The 19,452-nt window shown below is 48.3% G+C and overlaps 1 protein-coding gene across 1 annotated transcript in view; it reads left to right on the forward strand.

Moving 5' to 3' along the window:
* LOC147101643 (uncharacterized) overlaps positions 1-19,452 on the forward strand; it is a 147,438-nt gene that overhangs the window by 80,188 nt on the left and 47,798 nt on the right. Inside the window, 5 exon segments of the mRNA XM_085965137.1 lie at positions 6,342-6,496; positions 11,673-11,848; positions 16,445-16,635; positions 17,548-17,635; positions 19,246-19,392. Coding sequence (XP_085821263.1) covers positions 6,342-6,496; positions 11,673-11,848; positions 16,445-16,635; positions 17,548-17,635; positions 19,246-19,392 — 757 coding nt within the window.

Consider the following 19,452-nt stretch of genomic DNA (forward strand, 5'->3'; position numbering starts at 1 on the left):
TCCTCATCTCGGTCCTAAATGGCCGATCCTTTATCCTGAGACTATGACCCCTGGTTCTAGACTCTCCAGCCAGGGGGAAACATCCTCCCTGCATCTACCCTGTCAAGCCCAGTAAGAATCTTACACGTTTCAATGAGATCACCTCTCATTCTTCTAAACTCCACAGAATATAGGCCCAATCTACTCAATCTCTCCTCATAGGACAGCCTTCTCATCCCATCTCTCACCTCATCGTCCAGCAGCAACTAAATGTAATTATTGCTTCAAATGAGAAAGAGTTGAGGAAAAAGCTTCTGGAAAAGAAATGCTTCATTTTGCGGGGGAAAAAAAGCACATTAGCTGTGTCTTGTCCCTCCCTTTCTTTTATGTGATTTATTTCAGCGGCATTGCAATCCATTACACCCTGACTCATCTCATGTTGCCTTGTTTTTTCACTCTAAGATGGAACGAGCTTCCTCTTGCATTGACTGACACTGAAACTGCTCCAGCTGTGTAGAGATGGCAGAGTTAATGAGATCACAAGGGACTTCCATCAAAGCTTATCCACACAGCAAATTAAACACGACAATCTTCAGATCACAGCATCCAGCTGCCAGATTCCTTGGGCTTTTTTTTTTAACCACGACCCTACCCCCACATCCATTCCATGTGCTGGTCACTCATCGTGCTGAGGACTTCCTGTCACCAGTAATTGCGCTAGTATCAGTAATGGTGAAGCTGCCGGATTGTCGTAAAAACCCAACCGGTTCACTCATGTCCTTTAGGGAAGGAAATCTGCCGTCCTTACCCGGTCTGGCCTATATGTGAGTCCAGACCCACAGCAATGTGGTTGACTCTTAACTGCCCTCTGAAATGGCCTTTTTTTTTAAATTTGTTCATGGGATCTGGGCGTCGCTGGCAAGGCCAACATTTATTGCCCATCCCTAATTGCCCTTGAGGAGGTGGTGGTGAGCCACCTTCTTGAACCGCTGCAGTCAGTGTGGTGAAGGTACTCCCACAGTGCAGTTAGGGAGGAAGTTCCAGGATTTTGACCCAGCGATGATGAAGGAACGGCGATATATTTCCAAGTCAGGATGGTGTGTGACTTGGAGGGGAACTTGGAGGTGGTGGTGTTCCCATGCGCCTGCGTGTCCTTCTAGGTGGTAGAGGTCGCGGGTTTGGGAGGTGCTGCTGAAGAAGCCTTGGCGAGTTGCTGCAGCGCATCTTGTAGATGGTGCACACTGCAGCCACGGTACGCCGGTGGTGGAGGGAGTGAATGTTTAACATTGTGGATGGGGTGCCAATCAAGCGGGCTGCTTTGTCTTGGATGGTGTTGAGCTTCTTGAGTGTTGTTGGAACTGCACTCATCCAGGCAAGTGGAGAGTATTCCATCACACTCCTTACTTGTGCCTTGTAGATGGTGGAAAGGCTTTGGGGTGAGACACTCGCCATAGAATACCTAGCCTCTGACCTGCTCTTGTTGCCACAGTATTTATGTGGCTGGTCCAGTTAACTTTCTAGTCAATGGTGACCCCCAGGATATTGATGGTGGGGGATTCGGCGATGGTAATGCCATTAAATATCAAGGGGCAGTGGTTAGACGCTCGCTTGTTGGAGATAGTCATTGCCTTGCACTTGTGTGGCGCGAATGTTACCTGCCACGTATCAGCCCAAGCCTGAATGTCATCCAGGTCTTGCTGCATGCGGGCATGGACTACTTCATTATCTGAGGAGTTGTGAATGACACTGAACACTGAAGTCATCAGTGAACATCCCCACTTCTGACCTTATGATGGAGGGAGGGTCATTGATGAAGCAGCTGAAGATGGTTGGGCCTAGGACACTGCCCTGAGGAACTCCTGCAGCAATGTCCTGGGGCTGTGATGATTGACTTCCAACCACCACAACCATCTTCCTTTGTGCTAGGTATGACTCCAGCCAGTGGAGAGTTCCCCCCCCCCCCCCCCGCCCCCCCGATTCCCATTGACTTCAGTTTTACTAGGGCTCCTTGATGCCACACTCGGTCAAATGCTGCCTTGATGTCAAGGGCAGTCACTCTCACCTCACCTTTGGAATTCAGCTCTTTTGTCTATGTTTAGACCAAGGCTGTAATGAGGTCTAGAGCTGAGTGGTCCTGGCAGAACCCAAACTGGGCATCTGTGAGAAGGCTATTGGTGAGTAAGTGCCGTTTGATAGCACTGTCATTTTGCTGATGATTGAGAGTAGACTGATGGGACGGTAATTGGCTGGATTGGATTTGTCCTGCTTTTTGTGGACAAGACTTACCTGGGTATTTTCCACATTGTCGGATAGATGTCAGTGTTGTAGCTGTACTGGAACAGCTTGGCTAGAGGTGCGGCTAGTTCTGGAGCACAAGCCGATAGCCGGGATGTTGTCAGGGCCCACAGCCTTTGCAGTATCCAGTGCGCTCAGCCGTTTCTTGATATGTGGAATTGAATTGGCTGAAGACTGGCTTCTGTGGTGGTGGGGACCTCAGGAGGAGGCCGATATGAATCATCCACTCGGAACTTCTGGCTGAAGGTAGTTGCAAACACTTCAGCTTTGTCTTTTGCGCTCACGTGCTGGGCTCCACCATCATTGAGGATGGGGATATTCATGGAGCCTCCTCCTCCCGTTAGTTGTTTAATGGACTGCAGAGCTTTGATCTGATCCGTGGATTGTGGGATCGCTTAGCTGCTTCCACTCAGCAAGCCACTCAGTCGTATCAAACCACTGCAAAAAAATTCACCACACGGACTGCAGCGGTTCAAGAAGACTTCTCAAGGGCAATTAGGGATGGGCAATAAATGCTGGCCTTGCCAGCAACACACATCCCATGAATAAATAAAAAACAAAACTGTTTTAAATTTGCCTTGCAGTAGTTTGACCCTGTGCCCACCTTATTCTTGGGTTATGGATTGAAGTATCGATCTGTACGCACCTTTTCTGCACCACTTACACTCAGTCAATTCCTTTCAAGGCTGAAAACCCCAACCTCCTCTTGTCTTTTCTCATAACCTAGTCCTCTGACACCCAAGGTCAGTCTTGTGACTTTTCTCTGCAGCACCTCCAGAGCCTGAATGTCTCCCTTGCGCCGTAGTGATCAGAACTGACAAAGTATTCAAGGTGTGGTCTGATCAGAGCACTGCACCACTTGAGTCGGACTCCTTCAGTTTGCACGCTACTCTTTTGGCTGTATAGTTCAGCATCCCATTTGCTTTATTGATTACTGCTCTGCACTGACTGAATATGTTGAGCGTCAAGTCTACGAAAACCCCATGGTCTCTTTCAATTTCACCCTTGGCCATTGACCCCATTCAGTGTGAACCTATGTTTTTGTTTCCCATGTGCTGAACCTTACACTTGTTCATATTAAATTTAAGTTGTAATTTAGGAATATAGGAACTGCTCGACCAAAAAAGGCCAAGGTCCCTCTAGTTCACCTTCTACCATCCTGGTAGTTGCATGTCACAACGATAATGGATTCTTGACTAATCACGGCGATCAATCTTTATCAATGAGTCTCCAACAGACCCAGACATGAGGCGAGGAAAAAACCCCCAGTGGTGGAGAGCTTTGGGAACCACGGGTCCAAAGCAATGTTCCCTCTAATTTTGTTTGGCGCTGTGCGGCCCCTCGAAATGCAGCGCATGCGCGGTTTTTGTGTTGAAAAGCTGGCAAGATTGCCGCGCGGGTTCTTTCGTGCGTTGCGCAGCCGCGCAGCTTAACAGTACAAAGAATCAACACGAACCGATTCCGCCGTCTCCCTCGGGGGGCCTGTTCCATAGATTGACCACTCGCTCACTGAAATATTGGGGGCAATTTTAACCTAACTGGCTGGGTGGGGAAATTCCCGGAATCGAGTGGAACGCCGGCTTTACACCCCGCCCAATATTACTCCCCGTTGATTTCAATGGAGAGCAATATAAGGCAATTTGTAAAACCAGTGCTGCACCCGATGTCGTAAGTTTCCCGACGGGCAGAATAAGTTATAATTACATTGTGTCAGCAGATTAGTTTGGAATTTATCCCCCTTCAAGCTCAGACCGCGTCCTCTGGTTTTACTGTTTTGGACGAGGTAAAATAGCTTGTTGGTCGACATTATCTAATTCCTTTAGAATCCTAAAAACAGCAATCAGATCACCTCTCGATCTTTCTCTTTTTCCAGCGAGAACATGCCCAATTTGAGAAATCACTCCTCATAATCCAATCCCCTCCATCATTCTGGTTGCTCTCTTCTGTATCCTTTCAAGAGCTGCAATATTCTTTTCCTACTGTGGCGACCAGAACTGTGCACAGAATTCCAAGTGCAATCGCACCAAAGAATTATAAAGTGGCAGGATTACCTCACTATTTCAATAGTGACCTTTGAATGCGCCCCAGCACCTGATGTGCTTTACTCACGGCCGCACCAGGTTGTTGCGATAGCTTCAATTTATTGTCAGTCAGGACCCCCAGATCGCTCTCATTTTCCATGCACATTTTCTTTCCATTTAAGTAATAGACCCGTCCTTGATTTGTTGTCTCCATTTTGCATTTCTCTCCATTGAACTTTATCTGCCCCGTCTGCCCAATTCGCAAGTATATTCAAATCCTCGTGTAGCTCATCCAGTTCAGTTTATTGGGATACGGTGGCATAGTGGTTATGTCACTGAACTAGTGATCCAGATGTCTGGACTCAAAGATCCGGAGACTTGAGTTCAAATCCCACCACGGCAGCTGGAGAATTTAAATTCAGTTAAAATCTGGAATGAATAAAAAGCTAATATCAGTGATGGTGACCATGAAACTGCTGGATTGTCATAAAAACCCATCTGGTTCACTAATGTCCTTCAGGGAAGGAAATCTGCCACCCTTACCCAGTCTGGCCTATATGTGAGTCCAGACCCACAGCAATGTGGTTGACTCTTAACTGCCCTCTGAAATGGCCCAGCAAGCCACTCAGTTGTATACAAGAAGGTGGCTCACCACCAACTTCTCAAGGGCAATTAGGGATGGGCAATAAAAGCCGGCCTTGCCAGCGATGCCCACATCCTGTCAATGAATTAACAAAAAAGCTTTGGCGTCTACCACCTTCATTAGCGGCATCATCTGCAGATTTAGCCATTTCTCTGTCCAGTTACAGAACGTAACTCATTCCATAGGTCACTGTCTCCCTTATCGCCCACCCCCACTCAGTTTGGCACCGACTGAAAATTTGACCGGTTTTTGAGTCCAAGTCATTTTAAACAGTAAATAGGGCCCCAACACCCTATCCTGCCGCCACTTCCCTGGAGTGTCACCACTGCTTCCTACCATGCAGTCAATTTCTCATCAATTCCTACCATTCACCTTGAATCCCCACCACTTTAACCTTAAGTAGCAACCTTTCATACGCAACTTTCTCAAAGGCTTTTTGGCCGTCTGGACCTGATCACCTGCAGTGTCACTTAGAAAAGTCAAGGAGGTTGAGAAACCGGGAACTTCTCCTTCTGAGTCCATGTTAGCTGCTAAATCACTAGGTTATTAGTATACAGTTACATGGCAATGTGCTTTATATGTGCTTTATATATGGAAGTGGTTAGACATTGTATTGCAATATATGTTAATGGTGCAATGTCGCAAAGAAGCATTTAGCAAGTCATCTTTTTGTTTGCATCGTGACGGCCTCATTGCGCTGCTAATGAATTCAGGACAAAGCTGCTTCACAGCTTTTCTGTCTCCTCAACCAAAAGAAACACATAAAAAATTTGCCAAATGTGTTCTTTTTCTTGAAGACAGTGGCCTAGATAATCCAAGGGGTCACCATCAGTTACTCCAAGTTCGCGATTCCCTGGCCCGGATTCCCAAGGTGGACCCCGAATGCTCCAGGGAGAAGGCCCTTATGCCCCCTCTCACTGGGAGTACTGACCTCCTGAAGATACCATGACCTACAGCAAGGCTGAGGTCCTAAGAACTTCCATCGTAAGGAGTCCCCTCTCCTTTGCATTACTGGCCTTGTAAAGGATGGGCGGCAGCACTGGCCTTTGGATGGCTAATAAGGAACTCCGGCCTATATTCCTGCCCTTCCGCCACAGTCCTGCTGGAGTTACAGTGGATGTGGGTGGCAGAGTTACGGCGGGGGTGTGCCAGAGTTACGGTGGGGGTGTGCCGGAGTTACGGCGGGAGTGCGCGCCGGAGTTACGGCGGGAACGCGCGCCGGAGTTACGGCGGGAGTGAAGCAGAGTATTGGTGGCAGTGCACCATAGTTACGGTGGGACGGGGCTGGAGATATAGCAAAACTGTGCCAGAAGGGCTGAGAATTTTCAGCCCCAGTGTGTCTTTAATATAAAAAAAATCTATTCTGAAGTTTGCTTTGCTCTTCCATCTCTCCTTCACCCCAGTTTCCGCTGCAGGGAGCACAGTTTCCTGAAAGAAGACTCGTCAACGGAGCTGAACAGATCCTCCATGATCAGCCCAGTGATAACTGAGACCACCAAATATCTGAGGAGGAACACAAGGAGGAGAGCAAATGTAGAGCTCTCTGTGGATGCAAAAGGTGCAGGTTATGTTTAAGTAGTCTGGAGCTAGTGTCTCCTCTCTCAATGTCCTGTGCACGTATTCCCCATAGTAGGGGTGGTGGTGAGAAGGGAGACCATCTTTTCTCAGGCCTTTGATGAGACTGTTGAGTGAGGTTAAGTGACTCCTCTGCCTGAGTTTTTTTTCTCTATCTCTCACCTTGATGTAAACACCTAAGTCGCCCTCTGTGTGGCCGGGTTAACTCTGGGAAGTCGAAGGTCATAAGAGCAGAAGAATTAGGAGCAGGAGTCGGCCATTCAGCCCCTCGAGCCTGCTCCGCCATTCAATAAGACCATGGCTGACCTTCGACCTCAACTCCACTTTCCCGCCTGATCCCCATATCCCTCGATTCCCCCAGAGTCCAAAAATCTACCGATCTCTGTCTTGAATATACTCAACGACTGAGCATCCACAGCCCCCTGGGGTAGAGAATTCCAAAGATTCACCACCCACTGAGTGAAGAAATTCCTCCTTATCTCAGTCCTAAATGGCCGACCCCTTATTCGTCTATATGCTTTGTAGAAATTAATCAAGCATTTGCCCATCAAACTTCCCCCTTCCATGATCAGGTGCAATCTACCCTTCTGTGTACTCTACCATTTGTGGAATTTTTTCCTAATGACCAAATTTAATCAATCAAAAATCCAGAATATTCCTCGATCTCCACTATTCAATCTGACTGGTTGCTTCTGTAGGAGCAGAAAGGTGCAAAGTGATGTTACAATTTAATTTGGGGAAATGCCCTTTTATCTCCACAAGGTTTAATTTTATATTTAATTTAATGGGCACTTTTCCCTAAAGAAACTTCAGACACAAACCATGGCTTTATAAAGAAAACAATCGATTAAATGCTAGAAAAATTGACTTCAAATTGAACAACATGTTGGGATTATGCACAATTTAGAATTGCTTTAAGAACGATAAAACAGCATCTTCGGAAAACCCAAAATGCATAACCTTTCAGAAATCAAATGTCTACCTTCGACTAACCCCATAATGCAAATTATAGAATCATGGTTGGCTCTAGTATGTCGGGAAGATGTCAAGCATCTTGATGGTGTAGTGTAGCTGGGTCTTCTTCACAGGCAATATCAAGGCCTGCATCGAGGCACGAAGCAGTGATAGCGAGCGGTCAGGGAGATACCAGGTGAGGTAGCGAGCAGTGAGGGAGATACCAGGTGAGGTAGCGAGCAGTCAGGAAGATACCAGGTGAGGTAGCGAGCAGTCAGGAAGATACCAGGTGAGGTAGCGAGCAGTGACGGAGATACCAGGCGAGGTAGCGAGCAGTCGGGGAGATACCAGGTGAGGTAGCGAGAAGTCAGGGAGATACCAGGTGAGGTAGCGAGCAGTCAGGAAGATACCAGGTGAGGTAGTGAGCAGTCAGGAAGATACCAGGTGAGGTAGCGAGCAGACCGGGAGATACCAGGTGAGGTAGTGAGCAGTGAGGGAGATACCAGGTGAGGTAGTGAGCAGTGAGGGAGATACCAGGTGAGGTAGTGAGCAGTGAGGAAGATACCAGGTGAGGTAGTGAGCAGTGAGGTAGCGAGCAGTCAGGGAGATACCAGGTGAGGTAGTGAGCAGTGAGGGAGATACCAGGTGAGGTAGTGAGCAGTGAGGGAGATTCCAGGTGAGGTAGTGAGCAGTCAGGAAGATACCAGGTGAGGTAGTGAGCAGTCAGGGAGATTCCAGGTGAGGTAGTGAGCAGTGAGGGAGATACCAGGTGAGGTAGTGAGCAGTGACGGAGATACCAGGTGAGGTAGTGAGCAGTGAGGGAGATACCAGGTGAGGTAGTGAGCAGTGACGGAGATACCAGGTGAGGTAGCGAGCAGTCAGGAAGATACCAGGTGAGGTAGCGAGCAGACCGGGAGATACCAGGTGAGGTAGTGAGCAGTGAGGGAGATACCAGGTGAGGTAGTGAGCAGTGAGGGAGATACCAGGTGAGGTAGTGAGCAGTGAGGAAGATACCAGGTGAGGTAGTGAGCAGTCAGGAAGATACCAGGTGAGGTAGTGAGCAGTCAGGGAGATTCCAGGTGAGGTAGCGAGCAGTGAGGGAGATACCAGGTGAGGTAGTGAGCAGTGACGGAGATACCAGGTGAGGTAGTGAGCAGTGAGGGAGACACCAGGTGAGGTAGTGAGCAGTGAGGGAGATACCAGGTGAGGTAGTGAGCAGTGAGGGAGATACCAGGTGAGGTAGTGAGCAGTGAGGGAGATTCCAGGTGAGGTAGTGAGCAGTGACGGAGATACCAGGTGAGGTAGTGAGCAGTGAGGGAGACACCAGGTGAGGTAGTGAGCAGTGAGGGAGATACCAGGTGAGGTAGTGAGCAGTGACGGAGATACCAGGTGAGGTAGCGAGCAGTGAGGGAGATACCAGGTGAGGCAGTGAGGGAGATACCAGGTGAGGTAGTGAGCAGTGAGGAAGATACCAGGTGAGGTAGCGAGCAGTCCGGGAGATACCAGGTGAGGTAGTGAGCAGTGAGGGAGATACCAGGTGAGGTAGTGAGCAGTGAGGGAGATACCAGGTGAGGTAGTGAGCAGTCAGTAAGATACCAGGTGAGGTAGCACCACCAGAAGGTGAAAGGTGAGGTTGGAGTTTTCGCGGTGGAGGTGCTCGACTCCAACTTCTGCTTAGCTTTTTCAAAGTCTTTTTAACATTGAAGCGCACCTCTGGAGCCTTGTCAACAATAGGCTCCTAGAGATATAGCCCACAATTGACTGACGTGCCACTTCTTTTCTCTGTGTCCATGACGTACTCAAGTTAAGTAAGCAGGCGTTTATAAGAAATATGAGCAGGAGTAGACCACTCGTCCCTTCGAGCCTAATGACCTCCAGCCATCCTGGACTCGCTCTTGCTGCTATGGTCAAGTTGCTATGGTGATCTATCCTCTTCTGTGTGGTCTATTACAACATGCCAATTAACAATCCTTTTTAACAGTCCTTCCACCTTTTTAGGAATCCTTTTCCTTTAACCGATTTAGTATCAAGCTTTCATGTATCCGCTGTGCTTTTACTCCACGTCCCACACATGATGTCTCCAAGCCCATGAAGCACAGCAACTGTTGTGTTCCATGAAACACAAGGGCCTGTATTTTCTGATGTCCCTACGGGTGGATACGAGCTGTGTACCCACCCGTAGGGACATCGGAAATGCCGGTTTCAGGCATGCACAGTGCATGCGCTGAAAACCGGCATTGCCGATCTGTCAAGAATCCTCTTGACAGATCGGACGTCTGCCCTGGAGAAGGGCCCCTGCGGGGGGAGAGTTGCGCTTTCTGCAGAACCTCCGCTCGCTGAAAACCCTTAGAAATCTTACGCCTGGTAAAAGGCGTATGGCCTGCTTTTACCAGCATGAGTTTAAAAAAGTAAAAATCAATCATAATTTAAAAATACTTTTTTTTTAAAAAGCTTTTATTTTTAGCCCCATAAAAAACTCATTTTTTTTCAAAAAATTAAATTTTTGTTTAAAATATTTAATTTAATGTAATTTTGACTCATTTTAAAAATGTGATTTATAAAAAACTGTATTTAATGTTTTGATGTGTTTTTGGGGTGATCTCCATTCATATATTTGACAGGTCGATGTGTCAAAAGTATGAAGGGAGATTCCCTTCTCCTATTGGCTCCCCATGGCCCACGTGATCCCAGGGACGCTTGTGATCCGCCTGCGCCCCTGGGATACGTGGACCCTGCGCATTCCGACTGTGGAGAGGTCCAGGAGCGGAAGTGTCTGGACCTCGGGAGCCCTCTGCTAAGAGCGTAGATCTTTTTCCGATAGGAGGCATCGCACGCAGGAAGCCTCCGATTGGAAAATTACAGGCCATGATGTCTCCAAGCCCATGAAGCACAGCAACTGTTGTGTTCCATGAAACACTTGGCCTCTGTCTTGTAACCTTGTAACCTATTCCGTTTCAAAGGAGATATTTATCCGTATTAAGAGCTCACGGTGACTGCATGAATTGCTTTCCGTAGCACTTTGTTCCGCATGTCTGCTCTTCTGTAGGGAAAAATGTTTCTTCTCGTCGCTAGTCTAACTTGATTAATTTTGTATTTCTGCACTGTTTTTGCTCTTTCCTTTGCTTTTTTATCAGGGCAATACTTCTTCTTTTGTTTGACACTCCTTCTCCCTCTAGTGGAGACTCCCCACAGCGCAGCAGGAATGAGCACGGCCATGGATCGAAGTTCACCAGTTAGCCCCAGGCTTTTAGATAGGAATTGCTAGGTGAAAAAAGACCCAGGTCCATTCATCTAGTTCACCTTCTACCATCCCTGGTAGTCGCACGATCCAACGATAATGGAGTTGTTGACTAATCACAGCGATCAATCTCTATCGATTGCTCTACAACAGACCCAGACATGACATGAGGAAAACCCCTATGGTGGAGAGCTTTGGGACCCACAGGTCCAAAGTTACCTGTTCTTCCCAAGCTCGCTACACTTACTGCATGTCATGCCTCAAATTACTCATTCACTGAATCCTAAAATGTAATTTTCTGAATGAAATTTGTCTAATTTGCATCTGCACAAATCAATACTAACTGCTTCCACCGAGCCTGTTCCATAGTTTGACCACTCGCTCACCGAAATATATTGTTTCCGCAGATTAGTTTTGAATTTACCGCCCCCCCCCCACCCCCCACCTCAAGCGCAGGCCGTGTCCAGAAGGTGAAACAGCTCTTCAGGGTCCATGCCCAGTAAACTCTGACGAAAGGTCATCGACCTGAAACGTTTAACTCTGTTTCTCTCTCCACAGATGCTGCCTGGCCTGCTGAGTGTATCCAACATTTTCTGTTTCTATTAAAGTCAATGGCTTGTTGATGACATTAGGTCTACATTTGATCCATTGCTTCAGATGAAAGAGCAGGATTAGGCAAAGTGATTCAGTTTGCTTTGAATGGCCGTCAAGTACCACCCCCCTCACTTGCAATGGCCAATGAGTATAATTTTCAGAGACTGTTTCATTCTTTCTATAAGGCACTCAGGATGCTCCAGCTGATGGGTTGTCCAGGTAAGTCTCGCTCCCAAGTGTCTGCCACTCTACACGTTGCGACTGCAAACTAGTTGGGTTCCAATCAACATGGACAAGCAGAAAGTCCTAATCGGAAGTGTGTCTGTATTTGATTCACTCAAATCATTCTAACCAACTGTAGAATCTGTTTCAGGAACCACCCACACTTCACTCGCCGATGGGTCGCTGGGGAAGGATAGGTCAGTGGAACAGTCCTTCTGGACCCTGTTACCTTCTGAGAGCCATTGGAGGCGGACAATGGAAAGCAGTAGGAAGTTGCAGTTGGGGGACAACAATGTACAGAACACAACGGACGATCCTTTTAGAAAGGTACTTTAAAAAAATATGTTTTTTTTATTCGTTTATGGGATCAGGGCACCGCTGGCAATGCCAGCATTTATTGCCCATCCCTAATTGCCCTTGAGAAGGTGGTGGTGAGCCGCCTTCTTGAACCGCAGCAGTCCGTGTGGTGAAGGTGCTCCCACAGTGCTGTTAGGGAGGGAGTTCCAGGATTTTGACCCAGCGACGATGAAGGAACGGCGGCGATATACTTCCAAGTTAGGATGGTGTGTGACTTGGAGGGGAACTTGGAGGTGGTGGTGTTCCCCTGCGCCTGCTGCCCTTGTCCTTCTAGGTGGAAGAGGTCGCGGGTTTGGGAGGTGCTGCCGAAGAAGCCTTGGCAAGTTGCTGCAGTGCATCTTGTAGATGGTACACACTGCAGCCACAGTACGCCGGTGGTGGAGGGAGTGAATGTTTAAGTGGTGGATGGGGTGCCAATCAAGTGGGCTGCTTTGTCCTGGATGGTATCGAGCTTCTTGAGTGTTATTGGAGCTGCACTCATCCAGGCAAGTGGAGAGTATTCCATCACACTCCTTACTTGTGCCTTGTAGATGGTGGAAAGGCTTTGGGAAGTCAGGAGGTGAGACACTCGCCGCAGAATACCTAACCTCTGACCTGCTCTTGTTGCCACAGTATTTATGTGGCTGGTCCAGTTAAGTTTCTGGTTAATGGTGACCCCCAGGATGTTGATAGTGGGGGATACGGCAATGGTAATGCCATTGAATGTCAAGGGGAAGTGGTTAGACTCTCGCTTGTTCAAGATCGTCATTGCCTGGCACTTGTGTGGCGCGAATGTTACCTGCCACTTATCAGCCCAAGCCTGAACGTCGTCCAGGTCTTGTTGCATGCGGGCATGGACTGCTTCATTATCTGAGGAGTTGCGAATGGTGCTGAACACTGTTCAGTCATCAGCGAACATGCCCATTTCTGACCTTATGTTGGAGGGAAGGTCATTGATGAAGCAGCTGAAGATGGTTGGGCCTAGGACACTGCCCTGAGGAACTCCTGCAGCGATGTCCTGGGGCTGTGATGATTGACCTTCAACCACCATAACCATCTTCCTTTGTGCTAGGTATGACTCCAGCCAGTGGAGCGTTTTCCCCCTGATTCCCATTGACTTCAGTTTTACTAGGGCTCCTTGATGCCACACTCGGTCAAATGCTGCCTTGATGTCAAGGGCAGTCACTCTCACCTCACCTCTGGAATTCAGCTCCTTTGTCCATGTTTGGACCAAGGCTGTAATGAGGTCGGGAGCAGAGTGATCTTGGCGGAACCCAAACTGGGCCTCAGTTAGCAGGTTATTGGTGAGTAAGTGCCGCTTGATAGCACTGTCGATGACACCTTCCATCACTTTGCTGATGATTGAGAGTAGACTGATGGGGCAGTAATTGGCCGGGTTGGATTTGTCCTGCTTTTTGTGGACAGGACATACCTGGGCAGTTTTCCACATTGTCGGATAGATGCCAGTGTTGTAGCTGTACTGGAACAGCTTGGCTAGAGGCGCGGCCAGTTCTGGAGCACAAGTCTTCAGCACAATAGCCGGGATGTTGTCGGGGCCCATAGCCTTTGCTGTATCCAGTGCGCTCAGCCGTTTCTTGATATCACGTGGAGTGAATCGAATTGGCTGAAGACTGGCTTCCTTCTATAGGAACAGAACTAAATCTGCTTCGAGTTCAGTCATCATGAGATGTCAAATTTAAGCGCCTTGGGACGTTTTACTACGTTAAATACACTATATAAATGCAAGTTGTTGTTGATGCATACGTGAAGGATCAATAATGTTATGGTGCTCGTGATATTTAATTATGGGCTGCGGCAAACGGTGAGGAAGATCGCAGGAGGACACAGGTTAGCAGAGTGAGCAGAAAGGTGGTAAGTGTATCTTAAAGCAAAGAAATGTGGAGGCGTACATTTTAGAATCATAGAATAGGACAGCACAGAAGGAGGCCATTCGGCCCATCGAGTCTGCGCCGGCTCTTTCGAAGAGCAATCCAGTTAGTCCCACTCCCCCGCTCTTTCCCCATAGCCCTGCAATTTTTTCTCCTTCAAGTATTTATCCAATTCCCTTTTGGAGGCTAATATTGAATCTGTTTCCACCGCCCTATCAGGCAGCGCATTCCAAATCCCAACCACTCGTTGCGTAAAAAAGTTTTCCCTCATTTTGGTAAAAGGAAGAATGCTGTAACAAACCAGGAAGTGCTGTTGAATTTGTACAAGACTTTGGATAGGCGGCAGTTAAGGACTTTTGTATAATTCTGGGCACCCCATTATAGGAAGGATATTGGTGCCATGGAAGGATTACAATCAAGATTCACTACAGTAATACCAACAACAACAACTTGTGTTGATATAGTGCCTTTAACGTAGTAAAACATCCCAAGGCGCGGCACAGGAGTATTTTAAAACAAAAAATTTGACACCAAGCCACATAAGGATAAATTAGGGCAGGTGACCAAGAGCTTGGTCAAAGAGGTAGGTTGTAAGGAGCGTCTTAAAGAGGAAAGAGAGGTCGAGAGGCAGAGAGGTTTAGGCAGGGAATTCCAGAGCTTAGGGCCCAGGCAACAGAAGGCACGGCCACCAATGGTTGAGCGATTATAATCAGGGATGCTCAAGAGGGCAGAATTAGAGGAGCACAGATATCTCGGGGGGGGTTGTGGGGCTGAAGGAGATTACAGAGATAGGGAGGGGCGAGGCCATGGTGGGATTTGAAAACAAGGATGAGAATTTTGAAATCAAGGCGTTGCTTAACCGGGAGCCAATGTAGGTCAGCGAGCACAGGGGTGATGGGTGAACGGGACTTGGTGCGAGTTAGGACACGGGCAGCTGAGTCAAGTTTATGTAGGGTAGAACGTGGGAATGAGGGCCTATCGTTAGCAAGGAATGCTCAAATAAAGTTGGGCTTCTCCTCTGGAGCAGAAAAGGTTAAGGAGGGATCTAATTGACCTTTTCAAAATAATGAAAGAATTTGAGAGGATGAAAAGTGAACGATTGCTTCCACTGGTTGTCAAGTTGGTAAGAACACAAGAAATAGGAGCAGGAGTCGGCCATTTGGCCCCTTGAGCCTGCCCCACCATTCAATGAGATCATGGCTGATCATCAACCTCAACTCCACCTTCCTGCCCGATCTCCATATCCCTTGATTCCCTTAGAGTCCAAAAATAGGATTGTTGTTAGAAGAATGAATGAAATGTTTTCACACAGAAGATTCATAGAATAGTACAGCACAGAAGGAGGCCACTCGGCCCATCGAGTCTGTGCCTGGATTATTAGAATGCTGAATACACTACCACAAGTGCTGACGGAGGCAGAGTCTACATCGCTTCAAAGGAATTGGATAAGTATTTAAAAAGGAAGATTATAAAAGATTGAGGAAAGGACAGGGAAATGGGGTTAGAGTATGTAACTCCAGTTGCAGAGTTAGCCCCAGTACAGGCTCAATAGGACGAATAGCCGCCCTCTCTATGCTTTACTTTCTGTGGTCTTATCTTGAATGTTTTTTCTATTCACTCATGGGATGTGGGGCATCGCTGGCAAGGCCGGCATTTATTGCCCATCCCTAATTGCCCTCGAGAAGGTGGTGGTGAGCCACCTTCTTGAACCGCTGCAGTCCGTGTGGTGAAGGTGCTCCCACAGTGCTCTACTTCTTTGTAGTGGTTTGGTACTTGCTAGGCCATTTCAGAGGGCAGTTAAGAGTCAACCCCATTGATGTGGGTCTGGACTCACATATCGGCCAGACCGGGTAAGGACGGTAGATTTCCTTCCCTAAAGGACATTAGTGAACCAGATGGGTTTTTACGACAATCTGGTAGTTTCATGGTCACCATTACCGACACTAGCTTTTTATTCCAGATTTATTTATTTAATTAACTGAATTTAAATTCCCCAGCTGCCGTGGCGGGATTTGAACTCACGTCTCCGGATCGTTAGTCCACTGTCTTCTTGCCTGTATCCTAACTCGCACCAAATCCCATTCACCCATCACCCCTGTGCTCGCTGATCTACATTGGCTCCCTGTCTGGCAACGCCTTGATTATAAAATTCTCATTCTTGTTTTCAAATCCCTCCGTGGCCTCGCCCCCCTCCCTAACTCTGTAATCTCCTCCAGCCCTACAACCCTCCGAGATCTCTGCGCTCCTCCAATTCTGGCCTCTTGCGCATCCCTGATTTTCATCGCCCCACCATTGGTGGCCGTGCCTTCAGCTGCCTGGGCCCCAAGCTCTGGAATTCCCTCCCTAAACCTCTCCACCTCTCTCTCCTCCTTTAAGATACTCTTTAAAATCTACCTCTTTGGACAGGTTTTTGGTCACCTGTCCTAATATCTCCTTATATGGCGCGGTATCAATCGTTGTCTGATAATCACTCCTGTGAAGCGTCTTGGGACGTTTTACTATGTTAAAGGCGATATATAAATGCAGGTTGTTGTTGCTATATGTTTAGGGGTAATAGCGCCATCCTCTGTAGTAAGTAAGAATATCCGGTGCTACCATTACAAGTTACCACAATGCCCATTGACTTCAATGAGTGGGGCTGTTGGGAGCTTGAGGATTTTCTATAGATACATAAGTTAACTGTTGTATTTATGTTCAGTGGCAGGAAGCAGGAACGCCTATCTTTGGCAGCCAGGATGTGTTCAGTCGTTTTACCCTTGAGATGGCTCACCAGTACCTAAAGGAAGAGGAACTACGAGCCAGGCACCAGACTGCTCTGTTCCAACTGAGAGAGAAAGCTCTAAGGGAGAAAACCAAGGCTGAGCTGGCCTGGCTGGAGTATCAGAAAACGTGAGCCCGTTAAACTGATTTGCCTTTGTATGTTTTGAGGGAATGTTGGAGGAGGCCATTCGGCCCCTCGAGACTGTTCCACCGTTCAATTAGATCACGACTGATCTGTATCTTAACTCCATCTGCCCGCCCTGGTTCTGCAACGCTTTAATACCCTTTCCTAACAAAAGTCTAGCAATCTCAGATTTGAAATTTTCAATTGACCCTCAGCCTCAACAGATTTTTGATTCCAGATTTCCACTACCCTTCATCAAAGATAAGGATTGTCAGTGTTTGGGTGGAGGGGTGCAGGGGGAGGGGGGGTGCAGGGGGTGGAGGGGTGCAGGGGGAGGGGGTGCGGGGGGGTGGAGGGGTGCAGGGGGGGGTGGAGAGGGGGTGGAGGGGTGCAGGGGGGGTGGAGGGGTGCAGGGGGGGTGGAGAGGTGCAGGGGGAGGGAGGGGGGTGGAGGGGTGCAGGGGGAGGGGGTGCGGGGGGGTGGAGGGGTGCAGGGGGAGGGGGGTGGATGGGTGCAGGGGGAGGGTGGTGGAGGGGGGGGAGGGGGTGTGGAGGGGTGCGGGGGGGGTGGAGGGGTGCCGGGGGGAGGGGCAGGAGGGGAGGGGAGAGGACGGGCGGGGGGAGTGGATGGGCGCGGGGGTGGGGGAGGTGGTAGGCGCGGGGAGGGGTTGGTGATCAGGTGAAGGGTGGAGCTCAAGTCCCTAATGGAACCGGCCCGATTTTCTTGCACTGACTGCACTCGGGCCCTGGAAGAGGAAAATCTGCCTCTTTGTGCGACGCACTTGGAGACATTTTATTATACAAGGTGCACTATAAAGACCAGTATTAGTATTGTCTGTGATATGTAAATAGGTGCAGGTTATAATTCACAAGCTTAGTGTGCTTAATCTGCTTCTCTTGAACTGATTGATCCCACAGACACCTCCGGGACAAAGGGCAAGATGACAAAATGCCGGCCATCATCCGAAAGCAACGGGAGATTCTGATGAAGCTACAACAGGAGAAGGTGGGAGATGGGAGAAAATCCCATATCTGTCTGTGACCCTTCACCCTCCCTGTGGTGTATGTAACCTGTTCCACCTTAAGAGAACTACCTTAAGAGATGTACTACTTTCTCTTGGCTGCTGTATACTGTAATACCGGTGGTGACCACACCGGTATATAAGTGTTGTGTAGGGATTTGCTGGGCAGTTCAGCCCTGACCTCCGAATAGTAAAGACCTGTTAAAAGTTATTCTTGTTGTCTGTGTCCAGTGATTGATCATAAGCATAACTGGGACACACAGACTCAACACTCCCCCCTCCCCTCCCTCCCACAACCGCACGATCGATCCAAACCGAGCTGGGATCAGTTCAGTCCGAATTCCCGTTTCTCACTCCAAGCTGACAGCATCGATTGATCCGGGAGGTTGCGGATATTGCCTGGTGCATCAACATGAACATTTACAGCAGCTCCCACGATGGGTGGCACGGTGACATTACTGCTCCTGGACGGCTCTGTTAACCCGCTAGTCTGTGTGTACAACTATGTAAAGCAATCCAACAGCGTGCCTTTAAGACCAGAAGCCATCCATAGAAAAGTAGAACGAAAAAAACAGAAAATGCTGGAAATACTCAGCAGGTCAGGCAGCCTCTGTGGAGAGAGAAACAGTTAACATTTCAGGTCAAAGACCCTTCATCAGAACTGGTGATAGTTCGAGATGTAACAGATTTTTAAGCAAGTGTAGGGGCAGGGAAAGGGGGGAGGGGAGGAAAGGACTAAAGGGAAGGTCTGTGATAGGGTGGAAGGCAGGAGAGATTAAAAGACAAAAGGGATGATGGTGCAAAGCAAAAGGAGATGGTAATGGGACAAGTTAAGAAACAAAAGATGGGTCTAGAGGAGGTGTAAATGGCAACAGCAGAATTAGTAACAGCACCTGATAGAAAGGTAGAGCAGGTTTCACTCTTTGACATTGGGTATGTTCAGATTAATAGTCAGATTTGGAACTTCAGTGGATCAACATCACTCCAAATCACTGGTAGACTAGCTGGTGATCTAAACGTTATTGACTGACAAGCTGGTGAAGTTGTCCTTGCTGTCGACCGTGGCACTCTCGACTCTGAGTCAGAAGGTTGTGGGTTCGAGTCCCACTCCAGAGACTTGAGCACAAAAATCCAGGCTGACACTCCCAGTGCGGTGTTGAGGGAGCGCTGCATTGTCGGAGCTGCCGTCTTTCAGATGAGACGTTAAACCTCTCAGGTGGACGTAAAAGATTCCATGGCACTATTTTGAAGAAGAGTTGTCCCTGGTGTCCTGACCAATATTTATCCTTCAACCAACACTACCAAAACAGATTATCTGGTCATTATCTCATTGCTGTTTGTGGGAGCTTGCTGTGCTCAAATTGGCTGCCGCGTTTCCTACATTACAACAGTACCTTCAAAAGTACCTCATTTGTCATAAAGCGCTTTGGGACATCCTGAGGTAATGAAAGGCGCTATATAAATGCAAGTCTGTCTGTCTTGTTTGCATCGAAGCGATTGAGTGTTCCATTTCTGTCTGGATTCCAATGAATGCATTACACGCTGAAGCAATCGCTGACCTGTAGTGACTTTACTTTCCCATTCTCGCCTCCAGGTGGAGATCAGGCATCTGCAGAATGTCTACAGGGCAGCCCACCAGGAGAGGAAGCTCCTCCTGAAACAGCAGCAAGAGATCTTCAGGATTCATCAGTCAACTGCTCATCTACAGTGCCAGCTGGACGGGTCTGCAACGGAGCCTCGGGTAAGAAGCAGCGAGACTTTGTTACCTCCAGTCTCTGACCATTCCAACGCTCTCCCGGCT

Source organism: Somniosus microcephalus, chromosome 23 (genome assembly GCF_052327205.1).
Source record: "Somniosus microcephalus isolate GS21.2 chromosome 23, FLI_Smic_1.0, whole genome shotgun sequence".
In the NCBI taxonomy this organism is placed as follows: Eukaryota; Metazoa; Chordata; class Chondrichthyes; order Squaliformes; family Somniosidae; genus Somniosus; species Somniosus microcephalus.